The sequence below is a fragment of the Amyelois transitella genome, chromosome 9, assembly GCF_032362555.1.
Source record: "Amyelois transitella isolate CPQ chromosome 9, ilAmyTran1.1, whole genome shotgun sequence".
In the NCBI taxonomy this organism is placed as follows: Eukaryota; Metazoa; Arthropoda; class Insecta; order Lepidoptera; family Pyralidae; genus Amyelois; species Amyelois transitella.
The window spans coordinates 6,927,688-6,945,830 of NC_083512.1; the positions used below are offsets into that span (position 1 = coordinate 6,927,688).

The 18,143-nt window shown below is 36.8% G+C and overlaps 1 protein-coding gene across 3 annotated transcripts in view; it reads right to left on the bottom strand.

Moving 5' to 3' along the window:
* LOC106143242 (intermembrane lipid transfer protein Vps13) overlaps positions 1 to 18,143 on the bottom strand; it is a 35,740-nt gene continuing 17,597 nt past the window's right edge. The window contains exons 33-60 of one of the 3 annotated variants that reach the window (XM_060945686.1): positions 17,697 to 17,849; positions 17,426 to 17,515; positions 17,187 to 17,338; positions 16,877 to 16,985; positions 16,275 to 16,472; positions 15,798 to 15,954; positions 15,397 to 15,515; positions 14,596 to 14,820; positions 14,088 to 14,303; positions 13,172 to 13,225; positions 12,018 to 12,221; positions 11,575 to 11,712; positions 11,169 to 11,315; positions 10,665 to 10,813; positions 9,971 to 10,102; positions 9,492 to 9,707; positions 8,971 to 9,136; positions 8,325 to 8,547; positions 7,832 to 8,010; positions 7,400 to 7,519; positions 7,086 to 7,195; positions 6,579 to 6,774; positions 5,947 to 6,096; positions 5,460 to 5,549; positions 4,911 to 5,080; positions 2,261 to 2,387; positions 1,339 to 1,464; positions 1 to 932 (exon numbers count right to left, since the gene is read on the bottom strand). In XM_060945686.1, coding sequence (XP_060801669.1) covers positions 726 to 932; positions 1,339 to 1,464; positions 2,261 to 2,387; positions 4,911 to 5,080; positions 5,460 to 5,549; positions 5,947 to 6,096; positions 6,579 to 6,774; positions 7,086 to 7,195; positions 7,400 to 7,519; positions 7,832 to 8,010; positions 8,325 to 8,547; positions 8,971 to 9,136; positions 9,492 to 9,707; positions 9,971 to 10,102; positions 10,665 to 10,813; positions 11,169 to 11,315; positions 11,575 to 11,712; positions 12,018 to 12,221; positions 13,172 to 13,225; positions 14,088 to 14,303; positions 14,596 to 14,820; positions 15,397 to 15,515; positions 15,798 to 15,954; positions 16,275 to 16,472; positions 16,877 to 16,985; positions 17,187 to 17,338; positions 17,426 to 17,515; positions 17,697 to 17,849 — 4,323 coding nt within the window. In that variant the 3' untranslated portion in view covers positions 1 to 725. Of the gene's footprint in view, positions 933 to 1,338; positions 1,465 to 2,260; positions 2,388 to 4,910; positions 5,081 to 5,459; positions 5,550 to 5,946; positions 6,097 to 6,578; positions 6,775 to 7,085; positions 7,196 to 7,399; positions 7,520 to 7,831; positions 8,011 to 8,324; positions 8,548 to 8,970; positions 9,137 to 9,491; positions 9,708 to 9,970; positions 10,103 to 10,664; positions 10,814 to 11,168; positions 11,316 to 11,574; positions 11,713 to 12,017; positions 12,222 to 13,171; positions 13,226 to 13,662; positions 13,705 to 14,087; positions 14,304 to 14,595; positions 14,821 to 15,396; positions 15,516 to 15,797; positions 15,955 to 16,274; positions 16,473 to 16,876; positions 16,986 to 17,186; positions 17,339 to 17,425; positions 17,516 to 17,696; positions 17,850 to 18,143 lie in introns of all 3 variants that reach the window. The other 2 variants (XM_060945687.1, XM_060945688.1) reach the window with 2 other exon arrangements.

Genomic DNA, 18,143 nt, shown 5'->3' on the forward strand with positions numbered 1-18,143 from the left:
ACTTAGCATTTTGTCAAGAAAAGCTTTTGGAAGACTAAAGTACAACAAAACTTACGCATGAAAGTCATGAATGCTGTCTAATATACTAAAATTCACTGTCCGGAGTAACGGTGACAAAAAAATAAAAACTTACATGTAATGGTCCTGTTCATTGTAAATTGTTATGTATATGAAGTATTACATATTAAACACATGAAACCGTTGAAACAATAACTAAAAGTATTATTATTATTTAGTACGGGAATTTTTGACGTACATTTCATTGCAGCGTGTCGGTCGCTTAAAATCTATTCGAATCTGTAATTGGTAAAAGTTAATAATATCAACATAGGTGTAAAAACTTTCTCTCAGTTTGACACAGAATAGATAATAACCTTATAATCGAGTACAGGTTTAAATATAATAATGGTCGTTACAGCCAAAATCTTAATTATTTTCAAACAAAACTTATTTCCATACATATAGGTATTGTAGGACTTCATTTTCACAAAGAAAAGTAAACACAACAAACACACACATTTATCAAAATAATAAGTACTTAAATAAGGTATATAGTCCACTTTGAAGCACAGCACATATACATATATTCAGCGGTAGCCTTTAGGGCTTAAGTGGTGCAGGTTAAAATGATATGCCAAAGTAAGCAATGCGATGCGATAATCGAATATAAGTAGAAAGAATTCTCCCAGCCACTCGGTGGGCGTCATTCTTTCTACGGTCTCATGTCAACGGCCCGTGGCGGCGGCCATGAGACGTTCGCACTGTGCAAGCAGGTACTTCTTTTGCTGCTCGTCGTACAAAAATATGATCTTTCCAGAGCCAGTGCTAGGGAACATCCCTAACACCTTCTTCTTCGCAGTTGGCACGTACACGCCTCTGTTGGCGGCCGTTGGCACATCAGGGATCTCGGTCCATAAGTAAGTCCAGACAATCTGGTAAACAATAAGTACAACGTAAAAACGTTTATCATCTACGAACAGCGTATATATAATTTTTCTATTTCATGTCGTAAAAGGTCTTTGAAAATGAATCCAATCCGAGACGATATATTCATACGAATGCAATGTATATGAAAATAACATTTTAAAGTTAATTTTGAAATGTTTTTCCAAGACATATTACATGAATTATTTACTAGTTAGTGTGGAGCTAGAAATATAAATGCATCATAATTTCGTATACATAATGAATCTCACCTTCACACCGATGAAAATATTTTGCGAAATTTTCTAAAGTAGTACTAGGTATAATAAGTTTTTACGATAAAAAAAAATATTTTAAACCGAAGCTACTTCGCAACTACTGAAATTCACATAGTATTAAAAAAGATATATTTACCTGCCAACCGCCAAAGACATTGTTCTTCTCCAGATACAGGATTCGTTTGTCTGTGCACATGACCACTTCCTTAGCAGGGATCACCCACACGTGCGCCTCATACGTGTCGGTGGCCACAAATTTACCCTGAAAATTTAACTGAATCAGCACCTATTCCAAGAAATTATCTTTAGATACATTGAGGTTCTAAATAAAACAGTGCGAAATTTTGTGACAACAAACAATCTTCAATCAACCATTTTATTTTTTCCTACTGTTGCAAAATTTGTTACAGTTCATAACATACTGTTGAAAAAGATAAACTAATTTTAGAAGGAAAATATTCTTCTAAAGAAACGGACTGGCATTGGAATTAATCTTTTAGGTCGTTTGCGATTATGGCATTGGTAATTACGATTGTCGCTTACCATCATGAGGGCGGCCAGTCTGTAAAAAATAAATTTACCGATAGTCCAATATGTGTTGATGTCTGATTGGACTAGTTTTTGTCATTCACTATTCCATTACTATTTGGTTCGACTACGAAATAAAAGGAAAATCTTTTCGTAAGGCAGGGGTCGTAAGTGGAAAGATGTAACCTACATCTCAGGTAAAAAGGCGTGATTTTATGTATACTCAGGACAATGTAAGCTTGGCAGTTGGAACGTATGGTTGTTTATTAACAAGGCAGTATAAAAAATATAGTATAAAGGCATTCCAGTCTTCTCAGCGTCATGGCATTATTATTAGTAAGTATTTACAAAACAGACATAGGTATATTCTCCAGTTGTGACCTTGTAACCTTCTGCATGGAGTTAGGAATAAGGGCGGATGCCGCTATCGGGGAACACATACTCAGAAGCGCGCCGTTGATTCTTCTTCAATTAAATCCACATCTCTGAAAATCATTCACAAAGTACCTATAATATAAAATAAAGTTTACCTTCTCCAACTCTGAAAGCATCTTGTACCCTTCTGCATGGAGTCGTGAGTAAGGGCGGATGCCGCTGTCCGCGGGCAAGTACCGCGGGGCGCGGCGTTTTGTTACCTCTTCAGATAGATCCGCAGCCCTGTTCAATTTGTTTCAATTGTTACTTTGACTAGTATTAAACAAATGTAGTTACATCGTCTTTTTACATTTTCATATTTCCACAGCGTTTGAAACCTATTATATTAAAAAAAAACAGACTTAATTCAAAGGAACTTATTATTTTTATTAAATCTTTTTTGTCCTGTGACTTTCATTGGTTTTTACTCTATATTTTACTAACATCAAACATGAAATAAAGAAGCAAAAAAAGGTAAGTTATACTCACGTTTTAAAATACCTTACTTTCATAAAATATCTAAAAGTTAGCATAGAGTAAGCAATCTACATCTGAATTATTCTGAACATAACTAAACAAATAACACGATCCAGCCTTCATCACTATTTCCATATTATAAATTATTTTACTCTTTTAATTTAATTTTTTTATTATATACCTAGCAAATTAATTCACATAGTGAAATCCTTGCGCACACCCATGCGACGTTATAAAATTAAAAAAAATATTAAAAAAATATTGAAAAGTCCATGGCTAATGTAAAGAAATTTAGTGTTTATGAGATGAAGAAAAAACCTTCTTAGTAGTTAGCCGATTTATTATTATTCGGTTGTGTTTAATATCACAACCCCTAATGTGGCTAACATAATCGATCAATGCATGTCGAACCTATTAAACGGATAAAAGTCAAATTTGAGACATAGAAGAAAGCTATAATGACGTAGCCGTCCGCTAAGGATTTCACGCAGGAGCGACGGCCCATACAAAAGCAAGTTAAAATTTTACAACTATTCTTATTGCTAGTTTTTAACTACACTTCTATTCTCTATTCGACAATACTCGTCTTTGAAACTTGTGACAATTACATTCTAAACTATCTTTCTTACACAATAACTAAAAGCATTACAAATACTTCTACATAAATTTGTTCCAAGGATTCTAGAACCTTCTAACGGTAGCTAGCAATCCTGACGTGAAGTCAATGACCCCTCCGACTGGTCTCACAAAAAGGCCAATAGTGCCTCGGCCTAGGCCTTTCATAAAGCCACCCGCGCCGCCCGTGTAGGCACCCTGTAGCGGACGAACTACTACGCCACGCACGCCTTCCACTACCCCCTGTATAAAGACTATTCTTAATTCAAATTTGAAGTTAACGATTATAATGAAATTTATTTGTTCACGGGAAGTCATGTTCATGTGATATCAATGAGATGGCGCTTTGGCCTCATGGCCACTGGCGTCACCTGTGTAAGCAACCTATAGCAGACGAACTACTACGCCACGCTCGCCTTCAACTACTCCATATATAAACACTATTACATACATACATACATAAAATCACGCCTCTTTCCCGGAGGGGTAGGCAGAGACTACCTCTTTCCACTTGCCACGATCTCTGCATACTTCTTTCGCTTCGTCCACATTCATAACTCTCTTCATACAAGCTCGGCGGTTTCGGGTACTTTTGACCTGACCCTTTACCAGGACGTCCTTAATTTGATCAAGATACGTTCGTCTAGGTCTTCCCACTCCGACCTTTCCCTCCACACTCTCCTTGTATATCTGCTTAGTCAACCTGCTTTCATTCATCCTCTCCACATGACCGAACCATCTTAACATACCCTATTATTTGATCAATTTATAAAAAAAGAAATTTTTATTAAAAATCTAGGTATTACATTCACGTAAAATTAGGTATCCGTGAAGGAGCTGACGAAGGGTCTATAGTGACCAGACATAGTACTTTCTAAACTGCCTAGGGCACAATTTGACTACCCATGCTAAGAAGTACTCGTATTTATCTCAATTCAAACACTATAGCGTTTAATATAATTGCCAGGCTATCGAAATGGAACATCAGAGATAACAACTGGAAACACGCGAGGCTGTGAGGTTATAATTTTTTATAGAAGAACTTTCGTCTAGTGATATAACATTAACAAAATGCAAGACATAATGTTATAAAACAAGCGTCACGATCTCATCACGACCGCGGGTCACTAATTGAACTTTAGTAAATTCTTTTTATTTGTTAATTAAAGTGCAGGGTGCAGTCAATGGATCTATTACAATTAATTAGTGGAAGTAGGACATGTCAATTCAATTTACATTAACAATCTATTCCTTTTCTTGTCAAAGATATCAAATACATAGTTGTGGAAATAAAGAAGGGTTGTAATGACATAAAGCATAAAAAATTCCGGTAAATAAAAAAAATATCTTAAAATATACTTGAATTTGTTAAATATAAAAAAATCTATTTCAGTTGCGTGATATCAAATAGCTTGGTTTAAAAAAATAACATTAGATTTTTCAATATAAAAATTTACAAGTTTCAGTAATAAAGGCTGGAAGTGCACAGGTGAAAAATTCAGAAAGGAAACAAAACAAACATTGCAAATTAAAAAACAAATACCAGGCCACAAACTGAATTAACTAAAGCATCGAAGCACTGCATACATCAGTGCCAAACCAAGCACAACTAACGAGAACCATGCAATACACAAATAAAAAGCGACAGCATTCATTTGAAGCACCAAGATTGACCTCTTAACGGCGTCGAATGATCCTGAAGCAAAGTCCACAAAGCCAGCGGTGGGGCGCGCCACGAGCCCCACGGCGCCTCGCCCGAGCCCCTTGAAGAACCCTTCGAAGCCCTGCTCTCGTGCGCCCTCTATGGGCTTCGTGAATACGCCTGTCACGCCGTCTACTACGCCCTGTGGTGGGGAGGGACCGAAGAACGGATTAAGATCTTGATCGAAACGTTATATTACAAATTTACATAATATTTTCTATAAAACGTGATCTGAAAATTACCACGAACCAGAAACGTGGGCAAGAACTAGAAAAAACAGAATACTTTAAGATAAAAATGTGTTCTTCACGTTTATGCTTACAAGCAAGGCTCGCCTATATGGAAGATGCCATTTTGACAGATTTTATATCGCGCCACACACATTAATACATTAGATTATATTGATAAATGTTTTAGGTAAGGAGTCGCTCGCTTAAAGCTTGTAATCCCAAAATATCACGTGAATAAGTATTCCTTGTTCCAATGTCAAATTCATTTCATTAATAAAGCACAATGCTTACCATAACAAGCCCTTTACCACTCCGCGCGAGCCCTTCCTGGAGATTCGCTGGGGGTTTGTTCATATTGTCGCGACGTGTTTTTTGGTATTCCTATAATAAAAATACGATGTTAGGCAGTTCTCAAAATCTTTCTGTATTTAGTAATAGTTTAGATAAATTAGGAATACGACCTTTGAATCAAGGTTAAAAGTTAAACAAGAAGTACCAAATAAGATATATGGTATTAAAATACGGTCAAATTGAGAATCTCTTCCTTCCAGTTTTGACACATGTAAAGAATGTCACGAGGCAGCACCACCTAGCCTGATCGCATGTCTTCCTTTCAAGACTTCACAAGAAGGGTCACATTTGCAATATTCATGACAAAATTACCTACTGGCATTGCGTTTTGGCATAAAAAGTATTATTTAGAAACACAATACTGTGATCCTGAAGACCTCCGGCTATATGTTGTCATGTAAGCAGTATGACATCGTTCCCGGATCACCTTGTCGAGGGAGAGCGCGGCCAGGCCGTGCCCCATGGCGCCGGTGATGCGGGACACGGCCCCCGCCGCGCCGCCCACCGTGTGCCCCAGCAGCGAGCGCACGCCGATCAGCAGCCCCTCCGCGAACTCGCCCGGGCCCTGGATGGCGCCCTGGGTAACAAACCACATGGTTAACTCAATATAGCACTTTATCCTGAACACTCAGGCAACTGGATGATCACAAATGTGATTCGATTCGACTACATGCGATGATCAGAGTTGCTTCGTATAAAAACTTGGTGGAGTAAACAAGGCAAATAGTGGCTAGAATAGAAGAATAGAATATTTAAGATCTATGGAAAACATATGTACCACAATAAAGATGGTTTGATTTGATTTGATTAACTTTTTTTTTATTTTCTGTGTGACTGGTTGTTTCCGGGTTAGAACACGGTCAGGTCATGATAAAAAAAATTGCTGGTTGTCCTTGATTGAACTTTAGAGAACGTTTTGTCTACCTTTTAATTTTCAAAAATAATATTGGTACTTTTTGCACGGTACACGATGAAAGAAATTCTTTCTAAAAACCGAATACTAATGTGATCACTGCAAGCAATATTAGGCATGAAATTATTAAAAATAAAATAACAAACCTGGAACGGCTCGTAAAACAAATCCTCCACTCCTTTCTTCAGCCCGATGACCAATCCATACGGATTGCCTATGACGTCTAATCCCAAAACTAGTACGTATAGCTGCTTGAGGGCTTGTCCCGTGTAGTGACTTTGCACTTGACTCATCAACTCTTTTTGAGACAGAAATTCGTAGTTTCGCTCGTAGTATGACAGTCTGGAAATTATAAGGTTCTTAGCGGCCAAGTCAAAATCAATGTTAATAAATGAAATAAAATATAACTTAACAGTTTACGTTACAAAGTAATTGACTGGCGTCGCACCCTAAATTTTACACTATGGTTTCTTGAGCCTAGGAGAATACAAATAAAATTTTAAAAGCTAGTAAAACATATATCGCTTTTATCATTATTTATTGCCTACGTGCATATACCATAAACTATGAGATAATTCTCTACTATGAGATAAAATCTTTGAATTAAATTATATTAAGAATTCTATTATTTTAAAAATAAGAATATAACTTACTTAAAAACAACATCATTCATATCCGTCAAGGTAACTCCAAGACTCTGTAGCACAGTGCCCACGAACGTTGGGATTTGTGAAGTTCCGCCCAGTGAGAAAGAAAGGTGTACCTACATAAAAAATATATATTAGATATGACTGAATAAAGATGTTTTAATTGCAAATTCAAGATTTCAAACGTACACTTGACATACAAACTCTTGTGTCATTTAATGCTAAAATAATGTACAGATTCTTGAAAGTAGCTTCTTCTTAGAGTAAGGTCGACAGTTCTATTAAGAGCCTTCACCAGTTGTCAATATTATTACACAAACCTTGAGCGGCGACAGATGCAGGTTATCGTAGAAGTTCTTCTGATCGTTAGCTGCACTGATGGCCGCTAAAGCTTCCAAGGGTTGTCCTGCACGTTCGAAATCTGCTTTGAATGCCTCCAACTGTTATAAAAATTTAATAATAATTAACACAGAAATAATTATTGGAAGGCTGATCCTTACAGGTAAGGTAGGTGAATAAAGATAGATGTGTTTTAATTTTGTGTTGTACCAAGTTTATTAAAATCTTTTATTTAATTTATAAAAAAAGTATAACCAAAAAGCATGCTAAAATTATAAATGTAAATATAAAAGAAACACCTCAAAACCAAAGCTACTCGTATGTCAAACACAAATTGATATGCACACTTCACGTGATAAAAAGCCAAAACTTTAAAATAAATCTTCTAACGTTCTTAGTACAATCAAACTCACCGCTTCTTCCTCAGTAAGTAGCCTTTGCGGGAATATCCCCATGAGTGCGGTGATTAGACCCATGTCAATTTTAACTTGGAACTCTTGTATGAGCACCTTGTAATATTTGTACTGGCGGACTTTGCTGTGTTCAGAATAATGGAGCTCCACTATCGATACTTCTATGAATGGCCTTATACCTGTTAAGGAAACCGAAAGTAAATAGAAAGAAATGGAAAACTCGACGGTCCAAATGTATGGTTCTACGGACCGCCACAAGTGTGGTTTAATACATTTTAAGCTAAGGATTTCAAAAATCAATTTCTTCTCTCTGCGTCAACTTTTAAGCTCAAGTGGCCTGTAGTATAAATGCCTGACGAACCGTAGAAAAAAAATAACAAACATACATATAGGGCCCGGCATATAAATGTACAATTGTACAAGCATCAATCAAAGAGAAAATCAAAGACTGTAGCTCCACTTATACATATTACAGATAGTTATGATACTATACCGCAAGGATCATCATTAGCCACAGATCTTGGCGGCGGCACAGGCGCCAGAACCACGGGGAATGTGGGGAGCGGCAGTTGCTGGTCTATCTGCAGACGGTGGAGACGTGCGTGCAGGCGTCGCGAGTGCGCCGTGACGCCGTACGACGCCCACAGCCCCGGCTCGAGCGTGCGACGCAGTATGCGCGAGTTCGGCTTCAATATCCTCATCTCTTCGAAGTCCACCTGCATAAGGAAGGAATTTTATAGAACTCTGCCTTGCCTTGAATATTTGACATATTCAAGGCAAGGCAGATTGAGGTCAAGTTAACTCAAATCTATTATAAAAAAAAGGAATGCAGAAAAACTGTTACTAAAGTCGCGTTATAAGAGTTTTTTTGGTTTCAACAGAATTTCTTATCTTTTCGCTGTCCAAAACTTTATTTCAATCAAAAGTGAACAAAAATCAAATATGGACATGGATGTGGACACAAAAAATTCAGGTTTGCGGATAATTTTATCCGAAGAAAATAAGAGAAATATTTTGCGACTTATATTGTTCAAAAATAATCAAAATAGGCAATAAGGATAAAAATAAAAATTTTAATTTCGTACACGGTTATTTCCAGACTTCTTAAAGAAATATAGAGACAAAGCAAGGAAACAGACCTCTATTTTATCATCGATCTTGACTCTCGATGGTGGTGTAAGTTCGGCGACAGCCTTCTCGTTCAAGTACTTTTGGTATGCCTCTTCAAATTGTATCACATTCTGGGCATCTAGCTTTTTGTATCGCCGGGCCCCGGGTTTGCATTGCTCCCAAATTATGCCAGAGCTGTTAACAATTTGTTAAAAATAATTAAAGGTTTTTGCGTAGGTATATAATATATATAGCATGAAAAATACTATTGTCGTATTTTACAGCAAAACAATCACTTAAAATTTTGACGAAACATGTAGATATTTATCTGAATTTTTTTGCCGAAGCGTGTTTCCAATTAGTTTCTGTTGCTTAGCATTGTAGGTTAAGAGTACCCCAGAACAGGTTTTCGTGAAAAGATTGTAGCAAGTAGAAAATCTCTGCTGCAAGGATCATAATATGGATGTGTGTTGCGTGTGTATGTGAATAGGACCAAGCGTTGTAGCCCATCTAGGGATTAATTTTCCTATACAAATGTTTGGATACTCACTTGGATATACTGATATAGACGACCTCCAGCAGCTCGTTGTCGTTGACTAGTGACAGCCCCATGCCCTGTATGGACAGCGCGATCTCCATAGAGACGAGTTCCGCCTCGCCAATTGTATGGGCGCCGTAAGCAAGTAATTTATTGTCCGTGAATAGTATTACTCGTTGAAGTCCGTCTAGAAACGACACCCACCACACCTTCGTGTTTTCGTTTATTCTGTTGGCAAATGTTTATGTAAAGGACTAAACTGTTTCCATTAAACTAAATCGTATATCAAAGTTTTCAAGGGAGGACAAAGTTTTCTTTTTGTGGTGCTCAAGTCTACCCCATAGCTCACTCTTTATGCTACGGACATCAGTTAAATATTATTATTTTTGTTTTCTTTTTACGGCCACGAATACTAGACTTTAAAGCCTTACTTTATTTATTGATATTTTTAAGTGCTATTTATGAGTTAACATGCTCCTCAATATACTTACAAAAACTCGCCAATTCCGTCTTTTCTCAGATCGTTTTCGACCTCCTTGTTCTTGTATGCCTCCACGATAAGGATCCGTGGCCCGGCGGGGTTCTCCCACGTGTACAATGTTTTGTGCATCGAAGGTAACTTTCTGTAAAAAACAGAAAACAATAGAAAAATTTAAAAAAATATTTATAACAATAATGAACATTTTTGAAGGAGTAAGACATCACATGTCTTACTCCCTCAAAAATTAGAAATATGTTTTCACATATTTCCAATTAATTATTTATTGGAATATCATTGTTAGCTTTTAGAGGAACTCACGCATTCGTGGCAGACCTCTTATTTGTACCATAGTAAGCCTGCTGGAAGAAATTTCGCTAGAAATAAGTAGTGCCCTTGTATTGAATTTCTCTTTATTTTAAGTTTAATTCTCATTTTCCTTGATGTACATAAATATATAAATGAAAAAAAAAAATTGCAGAAAAATGCAAGAGAGCCGCAAACGCTGGCACGACTTTCGGAAACTAGCAGACTATCTGAGGAACAAATGACTGCTAGGACTAAGAAAATCTAGCCCGAGTTTCCTAAAGATGATATGCCAAAGATCTTCAAACTGAAGACCCCATAGAGCAGACAAAGTAGAAAGAGAAATTTCAAAAAGCGAATCGATCAAGCCAATTGGTAACACACAAATATAATGTTCTCACTTGACATTGACGTTCATCTTCTCGTACACGTTGAGCGAGTAGGGCGTGTAGTTGACGAGCAGCGCGGGCGCGTGTCCGGCGCGGTACTGGCGCACCGACACGTACGTGCCGCCCTCGCTTAGCTGCGTCTCCACGTGGAGGCCGCCATACTATGACAACAAATAAATATGAACAAATAAAACGACAAACAATTTAAAAAAACATCATTATAAAAGTAAGACTTTGACTGTTTAACAACAAAATGCTCTATGTAGGCATTCCCCTCTGCAAACTGTATGAAATCAAAAATCGTATTCTATTTATGTGCGATAATTAATTTTCGCAGGCGCGCAGACTTTGTGTCATCTATGCCTATCTATCATTTTAGTGCCTAGAAAAAAAACGCAGCCTCGTCCCCCAATGAGTTTAGAACTCAAAGATATAATATATGGTTAAATCTTGAGAATAAATTTGTTAAATAAAGTTAATCAAGTCACTTTACCAACATGTAATAACACTCTTTACCTCATTGTCCAGTTTGAGACAAACGCTGTTTTGTTCTGTATACAGGAATGGCGCGGAATGTTTTTGGGAGCAAGCGACGCGCATGACCAAAAGTTTATCTTCCTTGTCGATGATTGGCCATAGAGGCGCGCTAGAGTTCGATGGCACCTAAAACATACAATTATTATATATATTACATATTATATGAACAAATACATGTTGAATGTACCAGTTATCATCTTCAATCAATATGAGGCTAACATTATGATCAGTTATAATTTTTTTTTATTGGTAAGTACAATAATTGTCCGCCCCATATAGTTCCTGATGGGTAGTGTCCATTACACTGATATAATGACCCCGGTGTTTCGCGAGGGAAACATGTTTATTTTTTCATTAAATGAAAGAAAAACACTTGAAAAATTACCGTTATCCATGGATCACCAGATCTATGTAACTCTTGATATTGGATGTCGAACGGTGCTTCGTTCGTCATGAGGAAGAAAGGAGTAAATATCACCATCTTTGTCAAGCTGTTAAAAGTCAACTGGTTGTTGACTGCCACCTAAAAAAAATAATTATTATTTCCTTAAAGTTAATACTTCATTATTTTCACTTCACATAAGTCCCCACTGAAAATAAAATAGAAGACATAGTCGGCCTGATGGGTTAACCACAATCCCTGACAAGGCCTATACGTTATCTTCCATTTCTTTTTAACTCATAAGGTTAAAGGAGAAAAGGGAAGATGAGATATTTTTTTCTACAATGGTGAATGAATTCAAACTAATTAAACAGATTAATTTCTACTAATAGTTGAATTGAGATATCCTGTTTATCGATCGAATCCACATTTAGAATTTTCTTTACCTGATAAGTCCGTCCTTCGTTTTTACATAAAACTACCCCAGAACTGCCAGGTACATCTAATGAGAACTTTTCAGACCACTCGCCGAATTCCACTCGAATGGCCGCCTTTTTCTTGCCAAAGAAGTTCTTGGCGCGGAACGAGAAGAGTATCGGCTCCTTGTAATCCTTCGGGTGGAATATCACGTTGCCTGTCTCATCCACATTCTGGAAAAATTTATCGTTATTCAACTAAGGTAAAAAAAAATAGTGTTGATATAACACTATTAAAGCAAAATTAAAAAAGATTTCTGTTACCTAAAATATTCAAGAGTAGTAAGCAGAGTTTAATTAATTGCTGAATATACTCCATTACATTGGCATTAAATGTCGTTTGACGTAGCAAAGAGAAAAAGTATTTACAATAATCAGAATTCATAATTACACTAAGTATATAAAAGTGGAAAAAACCATAAAAAGCAGACACCTCTGTAATCAAAAATATGACAAAGATATTCTTTGTTACATTTTAAATGTAAGATGAATAAAATATCAACCTATTTGATACTGACAACACCAAGATCAATAAGGCATTCATTAATAAAGTGTCAAATGTTATTGTTGTGGAAATATAAAAGTAATATTAGAAACCAAACATGCTTTAAGTTCGTGCTTTTGTATGTGGGCTTTGTTGCTAAAATAAAAATGATAAATCAAATATAGAGTGAAACAATGATTAAACTTAGCGTTAATACAGTAGGGTCATATATTCCACGTAACCGTGATTAATATTTTAACATTAATTTTACAAACCTGGCCCTGGTTCGATTTTGTTTTACACGTCGTATCGATTTTTTATGCACTTCCCTGTAAACCTGCCTTACCAACAAAGCATACCAAATACCGTTATATTTTACTTATTTATTTCCCAAAACCTTTCCCATCTTTGAAAAGATAGTTAGCATATCGTGTTTGTAATACAAGCCAACTTGAATTACAAACAAAAAAATAATATAACATCGATGGTGTTGAACCACGTTATAAACGAACATTTTGATTTTGGAACCAAAATTAAAGTGCTTTCTTGGTACATAGCGATAGTGCGCAACAGAAACATGAGGCATTAGCATGAAGCCGTTTGTTTCCCGTGAGTATATCAGACATATTCCCAAACTCACCGGCAAACACGACGTGTGCCGTCTTAAATAGTTACAGCAACTTGAACTCATTATCTGGAAGTCATAGGCGTTTGACAATTCATTAAAATTCATTGTATTAGACAGTTACCGTTTAATTTTTCTTCCAAGAATACGACCTTCGCAATATCTAAAGAAAACATTTGTTACATACAAGTTGAACATTCGTTAAGATCAGTTCTCTCAAGAAAAAAACACAATCAAACGCCTTCAAAATATAAAAGAAATATACGATAAAGAAAATCATATTTGTTATGAGTAAAACGTATATGACCCTACCGAACATGCCATACGATAAATAAAAATACAAATAAATAAAATCTTACACTCAAATTATCTAACGCCATAAATTATACTACCGCTTTGAGATGAAGCATATGTTAACTAGAAGCTTTAGCTTAAATTTTGAAAATACAAAGCAAGATAAAATAATATGAAATTATAATCCAATTGGTAGATCATCTCAAAGATACCTTATTGGGAGTGCTGGAGTCTTTATCAGGTTTCTTTGATTTCTGTAACCACGTAATGGGTATTACGGATCATATTGAATAAGTTTTTGAGAATACATACATTCAGTGGAAGACGTCACTGTGTTAATGTGAGTTAAAATATATCAGCTGGTTATATGAGTGTAGCAAAATACTTGTGTAGACATAATTTTCTGTACCTAGCTTTTATACAATATGAACCAGATTCCAAACACAATGTTCAAGACAATATATTAAACTGACTAGCCTAAATAATTAACACAAAAATTCCCTCTTCTACAAAATAATATATGTTTATGTATCAATCGATGTTACGTCAATTGAGAGCAAACAGTCGTGTAACACGCAGATACCTTCCAATTTAAAACAGTGCGTAAAAAGATAACCTTGCTAAATACGGTACGTACCCTGTAACACAAGGTGAATCCGGTTTTGTTGAGCATCCAGAACGGGCAGTATAGCGACAGCACTTGCGTCCCGTCGGTGTCCACGCTATGCATGCCGAGGTCCAAAGTCATCACTGAAGGGCTGTCGTGAGATTCGAAAGACCAAACGGACAGTTCCGTCTCCGCGTCTGGGAGATTTTTAGTGCATACCCAGCATTTATCCAAGTAGTTTTGGATCTAAAATTAAAAAAATGATTTATGACTCTCTTAACTAATATTTGTAGGAAGAGGATAAAACAAAATTATTACAAAGAACCTTTGGAAACTAGTTATTTAAAGACTGGTTCTATCCCTTTGCAGGTACAAGATTTTAACTTTATCTGCCTGAACTTGTATCGTCTACAACTTTACGACGGTGCACGAAAATCTTAGTCGAGACTTGGCCTTTTTTTTAAATCAGGCAAGAATCCTTAAGAAGAAAGAACATATATTGAATTTAAATCATTCTTGGAATTTATACTAAACTTACCATTATAACAACAGAGGCCTTATTAGGAGCGAGATGCGTCAAATGGAACATCTCTCCTGGCTTGAAGACTTGCGTTCGCTTGAGCCCCAGCTGAGACACCACGATATCCAGTGGCAAGCAGTTTTGTAGTTTGACAGTCGGTTTCAGCACGATGTCATAGCAGGATGATGCAAAAGTGTGACGGTTTGTGTTCTCGTAGAACACTTGTTCCATTTTTCCGACCGCCTGAAAAAGGAAAATTTGATAACAAAAATGCGTGAATGTGCGTGTGAGCGCGCGTTTGCGTATCAGTGCGCACGTGCGTGTGTGTGATATGTGTAAAAATGGCCAATATTATGTTCTACAAACGACCCGTTCCGGCTACGCACACATATAAAACTTTGTCTTTAATCACTTTATAAAAAAAACTGCATCAAAAACCGTTGTGTAGTTATAAAGATCTAAGCATACATCACATTCATACAGACAGAGTTAAAGACTGGGGAAGCGGTTTTCATTATACTATGTAGTGATATAGTATTATGACCCAAGAGGTGGTGTGGTGTGTATATGCAGAACCCTGCGAAGCTAGTTAGAAAGTAAATGACAAAGATAGACATTTGATTGAGAACAGGTAGCAATAGACGCATACCGCCGGTTTAAGACTTCCGTATACGAGTAGATAGAGTATAATCTAATTTCATAAAATAAATGCTAGTCAGATCAGAGCATCAAGAGGTAGTCGCAAGTGATGAATTTTATACATTAACTATACCATTTTGTATATACGAGTATATCAGTTATAATAAAAATAAATCTTACTCTCAAATAGAATTTCTCTCCACTGAGCTTGTCCTTCGAGTCGCATTGTAACAGGTGTGAGATGTTGACCTCCTGTTGAAGCTCACGCCATACGAACGGCGACACTGACACCGTAAAACCTGGATTGAAAACATACACATATCTCAGAGATTATGCTGGACTTTTAACAATTCTAATCATTATTTTTCTCTTTGGCTGGTCGGATGTGGCATGTGTCTGTGGCGACATAATTATATCAACAGCCAGTCATAGCTAAGAGTCTAAATTGCGCAATCAGTTTCTACGGATCGAACCACAAATACAACCTCCGACTCAACATTTCACCAGAACCATAGCTCCTGCCACATGTCCAATGTCGTCCTGTAACCAAGTACAGAACGTCGTTCTAGAACCTTACTAACCTTCAACAGAGAAGAAGATCTCGGCAGTGGGAGTGTGCACCGCTTGTAGAGGCAGTCGCAACACTCCTCCCGGCTTCACGTCTCCTAGTAGCCTCACTTCGTTGCCGCTAAGCGTCATGTAGTACACCGATACGTTCACAGCCAAATGGTTGGTAACCTGCGATAGAAATTATCCTTATTATCGCTAACTGACAGACAAACTCTAAGAAAGAGAACATTGATCCACAACATGTTCAAATAACATAGATAGTGTAGATTATATACTTTTTTAAGCTCAAAGGTCAGTTGCTCCCCGCAATACCGAACCTCACAAAGCGACCCTGCCATTTTTACTTCAACGCTTGTAGTGTGAGATTCATCTCCTCAGTGTAAGGTATAATTCTTTCTGTAACCATGGATATTCAGCCTCAGTCCTAGTGAGAAGTATAGACATCAAGTTAAGATTAACACCGAATTACACAATGTCAGATAACTCACCTGTACCACGCTTCTCAAATAAATATGCAAGGCGGCGTCTTGCATGACGATATCAGAAATCAGCCCACGTGGTTCAATAGCGGCCACGTGAGGAATATTCCTGTCTGTAGCGGCGGTCGTCAGCTTGCGACCCAAAGAGAAGTAGCGTTTGTCCGCTCGCTCCACGGGGATCTCTACTTCGTCGTTTAGCTCGACAATCTGAATTACGAAAGAAAAATTATGTAGATATACCTGCTTTGGAAATGACGTTATTTGTGATGATGGAACTCATGTGCATAAATTGACATGTTGAATGGGTAACACCCGTTTTATATCGTCAGAGAGTTAAAGAAAAAAAGAAAAGCAATTAATATATGCTATAAAAATGCGGGCACATCAACCAATCGAGTTCGGGAGTAATGGAACAATTTGATGTTGTAAGACGTGTAACACTATTTTACGCCTTTAATTATTTCTTACTCGAATAATTACGATGAGTTTCTCGTGGTTTCTCACATTTTTGGGAGTTTTTGTTGTACCTTCAGACATTGGTTTGAAGCTTAGGATCTCAAAATTTTAGGATTGAATAACTATACTATTATAGAACAAAAAAAAAGGCATACCTGAACAGTGAGTTTGAGCGAGGGCGCAGGTTCATTGAGTTTCATCAAGTTGAGGCCGCCATGTTTGAGTTGTAGAGGTAGACACGCGCCGGGCTCTAATACGACCTCTCTAAAAATTAACGAACATCAATCAAACTAAAATCAAATATTTAATAAGGTAACTCTCTAAAGTTTCTAAAAATGAATATCAAGTTTAGACCCAATCGACAAAACAAATTGATTCTGTCACATCAGTGTGTCATATAACATATAACTGTAACTGATAATAAACTTTATAGTTTATAGGTAGGTAATATTATTTTTTATTTACCTATATTCCGTAGCCGTAGAACTGTCAGCAGGCACAAGATCCTGTGTGAGGAAGACTGAGAAGTCGTGATTTTCCTGCAACTTCAACTTGACGGTCAGCCCCGTACAGTTGTGAAGCACGTATGGCGCACCGAGGTACTGCTTAATTTTATCCTGCATACATGTTGTTGTTTAGTGAATTAAGAAAAAATCAAGAGACAAAAAAAACTCATTGTGTATAATAAAATCCCGAATACTTACATCGGTGAGTTTTGCTTTCGAGGTAGCTGTGTTATCTAACTCCGGGGCCGAAACAGCGGCAGAGAATGAGTTTCCGAGTTGAGTTAATACCTGCAAAGAAATTTATTTTAATCAAATAAATTTAATTTGAAAATTATATTTTAAAAGAATCCTCCGTAATACAAGTACAATAAATATCCCAAAGTTAACCAATGATTGAGTGGAATACCTCTAGCATATGGTCCGCCTATTGTACATTTGTACAATAGAGGTTAAATAAATAATTTCTTACCTCCATTCCCGTCCTTGTAAGAGTAATTTCTAGGGGCTCACTGCTAGATATAGTAATCGTTTTGTCGGGCAAGCGTTGCGCGACGTTCTGTATATTTACGGCTTCGTCTGTCGCGTCGATTGCTAGCTGAGATTCTTGGGTGCGCATTACCATCTAAAATAAGAAAAAAAATCATAGTGATTTATGTTTGTTTTATATTGCGTTCTACATATGGTGCGGCGATTCCTTTATCTTTCAATATAAATAATACGATTATAAGTAGGTAGTATTTTGAAACTCATATTTAAATTATAGTTCTGATAATAGAATATGGTATGAATAAATATTATTAAATGACAAACTTTACAGATGTTTCTTAATCTAACCTTTAACCAAATTCCCCTCTTTGATCTAGGCTTCGTTGTGGCTTTCAAGTGCCCTATATATTTGCTTAGATAACCCGCTGCC